The following is a 7,955-nucleotide window of genomic DNA, read 5'->3' as shown; positions in this document are numbered from 1 at the left end:
TAGAAACAACAAACACACTAGATTACAGCATGTAACATGCTTCTTGATGTTTGGTTTAAAAAAATAACAAATGTTAACCGTCAATGTAAATGGTCAAATGCCAAGATCTTTGACATCTGGCATCACGTCCCTAAAGCATCAGAGTTACAGTAAGATCAATTCAAATGAAAGAATAATGTGGTCGTTTTTTTCCATTTGCCGTTGATTTTTGTGTTACAATTTTTGACGACTGCTAACATGCATTTCCCAGTACTTGTGATACATTGTCAAAACTCTAAACACAGCAACACATTGACCTCACACATATAGCCAAATAGTTAATATTGTGTTCAAAAGCGCATTTTCTTAACTAAATAACAACTCTGCATTTCACAACGCAAACAATGTTTTCTCTTTATACACCAACTTTGTTCAAACACAGCAAACCTGGTTCAGTATCCAAACATTCTTTCAAACACTAGCACATATTCTCTTTTCGAGATGAACAGAGTCAATCACTGCACAACCACTGTAAAAAAAACTAACATTTGATGGCAATACAGAAACAGTATTACATGTAATATTTTACTCTCTCCCAGCAAACAGACATTTTACAGTAACATCTGTTGTTTTCTTAGTCAGTTCATTTTTACTGTATTCCGCTTCATTTGGACGTGTGCATTTTCGGCAACATACTGTCTACACAATGAGTGATATTTACTGTTAGATACTATATGGAATGTAGATTAGACAAAAAAGGAGTCAGTAACAGTTTTGCAGTAAAGGGTATATTTTACTGTATTAGGGACATTACTGTAAATGGTGGCCTAACCTAAAAAATTATTACTGTAATTCTAAACACAATTAGACATGTTCCCATATGTGCAAAAAATACACATATACAAAAAAAAGCCAGACAAGGGGAAAAAAACGGATATAAAACTGAAAATTCTTGTTACATGTAATCTAAACGGTCTTCAGCAGTTGGCCACATGTTTTCATCCACATCACATCTGATGTTGGCCCTTGCCATGCACCTGGGATAGAAAAGCTTGGTATGCCTTATTCACCCCTGGCAGTCTTCAACTGAAACGTCTCTGCAGCCGGGATCCATTTCATCCCGGAGGGACATTTGGTTATGGGGCCGATGATCATACACCTTCAACCTCCAGACTGAAAAAAGTTCCTTAGTGGGGTTGAGGAAAGGTGAGATGGGCGGGAGGAAAAGGGACATCACTCTTAGATGGTCTATAAACCAGTTTGTGATGACATGAGAATGACAAAATGCTACATCGTCCCATCACAAATGTCCTCGTGTTTCCTCCCACCTGTTCCATTTCTGCTTCTGGAACCAGTTGTTGGTAGAGTTCATTCAAAAACTAAAGAAGGAGGTCACTGTTATAGGGACCAATCTGGCATTTGTGAAGGACCAAACCAGCACTTGAGATTGCAGGACAAATTGTTATATTTGCTCCTCTCTGACCCAGTACATTACTGTACTTCATTTTATTTCATTGATCTATATGTGCAAAAAATATGTATTACAGTAATAGCTTTTCAGCTGCCTTTGTTTTTGCAGAACTTTGCATTTTATACAATATTTAAGGTTTTGAACCTTAGGTTTTCATTTTTGACATGCTTTGTGCAAGCATTTGTAAATAAGGCAAAAATTATCCAGAATTTTGTTATTGGATAACCTTGTGTGTATAGAAAATTTAAGCATTATAAAAACATGTAAAATGACTGCATTTTGTGCCATAACAACATGAGTTGAACTAATAGTATAGTCACTGAAGACTGATGTTGTGTTCACTGTGTTTGGAGTTTTGAAAATGTGACTACAGATTAGACAAACGGATGTTAGCAGTCGTAGAAAACTGTAAGATGTTGGGGGAAGCTCCACTATTGTTTGGTTGCAGTTTTGTCTGAGGTAAAAACAGAACAGCGCACAGCAACCACACAGATGGACAAAAACACTGCACTGAACACAGAAACTTAACACTGAACACAGAAACACTGCACTGAACACAGAAACTTAACACTGAACACAGAAACACTGCCCTGAACACAGAAACACTGCACTGAACACAGAAACTGAACACGGAACACAGAAACTTAACATTGAACACAGAAACTAAACACTGAACACAGTTTCTTCAGCTGCTTGGGCTCTCAACCCTCAACACTCCGCCTGGTGAATTTGCTGTATGTTGTATGTAACTCTCTGTAAGTAACTCTCACCTGTCAGACCTCCTCAGAGAGGCTCAGCAGACTATGAAGCTTTTCTGTGGGGTAGAAAGACCCTGATGGACTCAGAGGACTTTTGCTCTGGACACTGGGCTGATTTTTTTGCTAAACATTATGTTGCACCAGACATCACAGTATAGTAGTGAATCACATTCAGGTGTTCAGCCATTTTTCTTTTCCAAATCAGCCCGGATTACTGCAGGCTGAGCGGTTCCTCCCAAACAGACTTGTTAGCTGTTGTTCTGTGCACGCAGGTTTTAGGGCTCATTACTCTTTGATGCACGTCGTGCGTGTGAAACGTGGACAGGATTAAACACGACAGAATTAACATTTCTCTAAGTGTGCAGCTCACCTCTTCAAGTGTGTAGAATGAACTAGTGTTGTCTACGTGTAGGTCACATATGATCGAATAAAATAAAACTTTCGTAAAATGTGTAATAGAAGTCCAGGTTACTCCGTGTGTGTTTTAAGGTCCTTCGTATTTCTTGTGTCACATTTCCTCCCTCTGGGCTGATGGGAGTGACCTGGTGTGTGAAACGGCACTTGGCGCATTAAAGCGCGCTGGACGGGCGCAGAGACACGACGGAGTGAATCTGTTCTTAACCATTAGATCTGCTCTGTGTGGATTCTCCAGACGACTTTCATCAGCAGATCATCCTCTAACGTTTGTGTTATTCCCATTACCACAGGTAAAGCAATGGGGAACATTTTTCGCAAACATGCGCCAAGAGAATGAATCCACTCCGCAGCTGTGGGCGAGCGGTTCCGCTCGGGCTTACGGGGGAACCCAAAGACCGGAGCTGTTCAACACCACCGATGCGTCCCAACTTAACGGAACCGAATCTCCCGAGCTCCAGCTCTCTCGAGCTGTCCCTCTTGGACTGGTACTGGGTACTTTCATCATTTTTGCTGTGGTTGGAAACATCTTGGTCATTTTGTCAGTCGTGTGCAACAAGCGCCTCAGAACCCCGACCAACTACTTCATCGTGAACTTGGCCATGGCGGACCTGCTGCTGAGCACCACCGTGCTGCCGGTGTCGGCCACCCTGGAGGTCCTGGACTACTGGGTGTTCGGCAGGATCTTCTGCGACGTGTGGGCCGCTCTGGACGTGCTGTGCTGCACCGCGTCCATCATGAGCTTGTGCGTAATCTCCATCGACCGGTACATCGGGGTCAGCCACCCGCTGCTCTACCCCTGCATCGTCACGGAGCGCAAGGCGCTGCTCGCCATGCTCGGGGTTTGGGTCACGTCCGTCATCATCTCCATCGGACCGCTGCTGGGCTGGAAACAGCCGCCGTCCCCGGACACCACGGTGTGTGTCATCAACGAGGAGCCGTTTTACGCACTCTTCTCCTCGCTGGGCTCCTTCTACATCCCCCTGGTCGTGATTCTCGTCATGTACTGCCGGGTGTACGTAGTGGCCAAACAGACCACCAGAAACCTGGAGGCCGGGGTGAAGAAGGAGAGACTGAACTCGGGCGAGCTGACACTGCGCATTCACAGAGGGTCACAGATGCAGGACGAGGCCGGCTGCGCCGCCAAACACCGGGGACACCAAACCAGGAGCTCCCTGACCGTCAAACTGCTCAAGTTCTCCCGCGAGAAGAAAGCAGCTAAGACCCTGGGAGTGGTGGTGGGCATGTTTACTGCCTGCTGGCTGCCTTTCTTCCTCACCTTACCTATCGGTAGGTTGAACTGTCTCGCGCTGGCCACTGCTTTAATTAATCAGTTTTATATGATACACCATTAGGCCTATATTAATTATCTAGGGTTAGGGTTAGGAACCCTTTAAATTGTATATGATGAACATGTATTGATATTACACACTTTTTCTGTCCCCCTGAGAAAAACACTGACAGACGTTTTGAGTAACTTTTAAAATATGGACTTTTTGTTTGTCTTTGCCTTGTAAATTTGCTGTTCGTTTTCCACACACATATTGAGCATCAGTGCGAAGCAAATGGGAGGTTTTTTTTAACCCATTTTGGACTGTGGCCCGGAAATCCGGCTCTAGAAGTTGCAGTGTGAGTGATTTGCAGCTGATGACACCAGCCTTGTGCTGTGGGAAGCTTGTGGTCACTGGTACGACCACAGATGGGGTTTAAACTGGGGGAGGTCACTTGTACAAACACAGACGGGGGTTTAAGTGGGGGGAGGGGTTGCTCCTGGGTTTCCTCTCTGCTCTCGAGAGCCCCCCCAGTGTGTGCGGTCCACTGGTCCGGCACTGGGCTGCCTCGCTGGTGGGGGAGTATGAGAACCAGCCCAGGGCGGACATGAACCAGGCTCTCAGCCAGGTTATTATAAACGGGTTAGCATAGCTGTCATTCCTCCCCAGACAGAGGTCAAGACCCTGGGGTCAGGACACATGGCTGTTCAGCTGAAAGGGCTCTTAATTACACAGCTGTAGGGTTCTCAAAGTAATGAAGAGTATCTCTGGACCTCTGGGATTCAGCTCATCCAAATGTGACACTGACCTTAGTGAGTGATTGTGTGACCATTCGACTGTGTAATGAAGACAGTTGAACTAAACTGCTTCTGAGCTCTGTGATAACCTGTGACTGCATCTGACCAAAGAGATACTGTCACATCCACTAGACTTTAGATGCTGCAGGATCTTGGGGCCGAGCGTGGGCTAGGTACAGCAACGCCTGGGGAGCACAGATTAACACGCGAAGCTTTGCGCTGTCCAGATATCTGGTGACTGTTTTGAGGTGAGAAGATGTCAGTGGACACAATGTGTAAGTAGGGAAGACCGGTTGCCACGCTCACACTCGGTGGAGGGGGCCAAACTATTGCCTGGGAACGACAAAAGAAAGTCTGTGATTGTTGAATACTTCAGAGACATGAACTCTTTACTCCACCGGCTGGATCTGGAAAGAGTCATTCTTCTCCTGTCACTGAACAGAGGACTGATTTACACACATGTCAAATGTTTACGTATCACCTATGTTCTATGCACATGGATATAGAACTCCTAACAACACAAGCTGTCAAAAAAGACAATAGACCCCCTGAGTCTCTGGGGGCCCCACACGACTTATATAAACAGGATGTTAAGGTATGGTTTGTATATTTTTCATTCGTTAGCTTCCTTTTAGCGTTGGAGCTTAGTAAGACAAAGAGACAACCAAGAGACAATGGAGTGGGAGCTTTGAGATTACAATGCATTGTGGGACTTATTGTTAAGACTGTGAACAAATGCTTCAGCTGCTGTGGGAAGTGATACAGTAAGTGAACTGACCCATACGAAACCCAGAGACCCACCGACCCAGAGACCCACCGACCCAGAGACCCACCGACCCACCGACCCACAGACCCACAGACCCAGAGACTCACAGACCCACAGACCCAGAGACCCACAGACCCACAGACTCAGAGACTCAGACAGCAGGACTGAGAAGAACAGGGAGCTAAAGCAATAAGTGGTCAGTGAAGTTCCACAGATGCACAGAACCTCACAAAAGCCTCTGATGAGATTTCTCCAGCCAGACAGACATAGTGGCAGAGCGGAGAGCCCTTAAGGGGCCCCGTTCTGCCCTTACAGAGCACTGCCCGTCCTGTTGTGAATGGTGCTGTTTCATGGCCTGTGCCAAGTCCAGCGTCTCCATGGAGACTGTGAATGTGGAGGACCAGCTCAGTATTGTGGGGGCTCTTGGCTCCCGTGGATGACCCCCCCCCCAGTGGAGCGAGGGAGGTGAGACCTGCAGCTCACGCAGTCTGAGGGGCTGAAACAGCAGAGAACCTCCGCTGGGCTGGTGGGGTCTAGGATCCATTTTAATAAAAATATACAGCTTCTGTTTTGTTGTTTGGTTTTTGCTTTGACTCAGTGAGGCAACAGAACTTCTGGGCAGACATGAAATTTATGGCTGTGTGTATAAGATGCTTGTGTTGGCAGTAACAATGTCACTGAGAAAGCTTTTATATTTATTACAGAACTTCCATAAAACTCTTTGGTCCAGGTTGAAAGTGGAGCCCCAAAACTAAATTCAATTAATTTATTTGTGTTTCTGCTTTAAAATGGATGTCAGACCATTTACGTTAAAATGCTGTCTGCTTAAAACAATCCCACATTAAATACACTTACACGAATTCTTAAGTAAATACACTTCAGTAAAAATATTTCAGTAAATGTGTTTCTGTAAATCTTTCAAATATGCTTACATAAATACTTCAATAAAAACATCAAAGAAAAATGAACAGTTTTGCCCCTTTGAGAAACCCATGTGTTATGGAGCACACCTTACAAACAGCACATGGGTAAGCTCTCAAGTGTTGGGCTGTGAAGAACTGTGAGGAGTTCGCCATCGTAGAAGCCCACTAACACCCACAAGCTCTCTCTTCCAGCTGAACATCCCATTTAACTATAAAGATATTTAAGTTATATAATAATAATAATTAGCAAATAATTAACATAAATTATATTTGAGCCATTTGTTGTTATCAAATGTTTCACCTTTTAAACTATAAACTTAAACTTTAACCTAGTGTCTCTATTACGTAACTGCTAAAGTCTGTATTTAAGAGTCAGTAAATGAACAGCTTCTGTGTAAGGAGTCTGTGTGTGGGTGGGTGTGTGTGTGTGTGTGTGTGTGTGTGTGTGTGTGTGTGTGTGTGTGTGTGTGTGTGTGTGTGCGTGTAATGGGGGCTCAACCATCCTCCACAGCTCAGGTTGAATACTAAATGTAACATAATCCACTGATCTTCTGGTAAAGTCTATTAAAACACCACTGATTTCTTCATCTTGATGATTTCTTACAGTTTCTTTCAACGTCAAATTGCGTCCTTCTGAGACTCTGTTCAAAGTCATCTTCTGGCTGGGTTACTTCAACAGCTGTTTGAACCCCGTCATCTACCCCTGCTACAGCCGTGAGTTTAAGATGGCCTTCACACGTATCCTGCACTGTCGCTGGAGTCAGAGGTCTGCAGGACCATACCACAGTCCCTACTCACTCCAGTCCCGCAAGGACTCCAGGGACTCGGTGGACAACTACTCAAGTTACCTCAATGGTAGCCAGAGGACCTTGTCCACGTCCAGCCCGTGTCCCAGCCCAGGATACCTCACCAAGTCCCCTCTCTCTGAGCACGGAGGGCTTCATGCCTGGTGCAGACCCACGTCCGCTCTGTCTGAGGGTTTTACAGACCATCATCTTGAGTCTGTAAGAGAGGACCCCATACAGAGCGCTGGCCATCTAACTCAGAGCAGCCCAGAGACCTTAGAGGTGTGAGGGAGGAGCTCGGACGTCATGTAGATAAACCTCCTGCATTAGGATGTAACAGTACATCCATCTACACTGATGCTGTGATCCTGAAGGTTGTGGTGTGATTCTGTGCCTCCACTCATCCTGTCTGCAGCATATTGTGACACTACTGAGTTTATGGGAATGTTTTCCTGCCTTGTTTTGCAGTCAAATAAAAGATGAAGATTTTTATCCAAGCACAGCTTAGGAAGTCTTTACTGCCATCCTGAGTTTATTGTGAATTTAAAGTGTGATATTGTGTGAGTCATATCAGTTACATATTACTGAGAGGAATCGTAGTGTATTGTATAACAGTAACATTTGAAAAATCATTAAATATCAAAGCTTTGTTTTACACATCTAAATTGCACTGTGTTTGAATAATCACATATTTCAGATTTTACCAGTAACACTGCTCATAACCCTAGAGCCAAAATAGTAAAGTAAAGTAACACTTTAATTAAATGCAAACAGTTAAATTTAGCATAACA

General features: G+C 44.6%; 1 protein-coding gene across 1 annotated transcript; it reads left to right on the top strand.

The window, feature by feature from the left end:
• Positions 1-2,697: 2,697 nt before the first annotated feature.
• On the top strand, positions 2,698-7,802 carry adra1bb (adrenoceptor alpha 1Bb). The gene is made up of 2 exons (XM_077021024.1): positions 2,698-3,912; positions 6,986-7,802. The coding sequence occupies exons 1-2, from the start codon at positions 2,946-2,948 to the stop codon at positions 7,450-7,452; spliced, it is 1,434 nt and encodes a 477-aa protein (XP_076877139.1). The 5' UTR covers positions 2,698-2,945; the 3' UTR covers positions 7,453-7,802.
• Positions 7,803-7,955: the final 153 nt, after the last annotated feature.

This window comes from Brachyhypopomus gauderio, chromosome 11 (assembly GCF_052324685.1).
Source record: "Brachyhypopomus gauderio isolate BG-103 chromosome 11, BGAUD_0.2, whole genome shotgun sequence".
NCBI classification, from domain to species: domain Eukaryota; kingdom Metazoa; phylum Chordata; class Actinopteri; order Gymnotiformes; family Hypopomidae; genus Brachyhypopomus; species Brachyhypopomus gauderio.
Note: the sequence above shows the minus strand (reverse complement) of the source record. Positions and strands in the feature narration are given on the sequence as shown.

Excerpts from the sequence above, each read along its gene's own strand:
- adra1bb (XM_077021024.1), top strand. The coding sequence starts at position 2,946 with ATGCGCCAAGAGAATGAATCCACTCCGCAGCTGTGGGCGAGCGGTTCC. Across the intron at positions 3,913-6,985 it reads CTTCCTCACCTTACCTATCG|TTTCTTTCAACGTCAAATTG; the intron begins GTAGGTTGAACT and ends GATTTCTTACAG.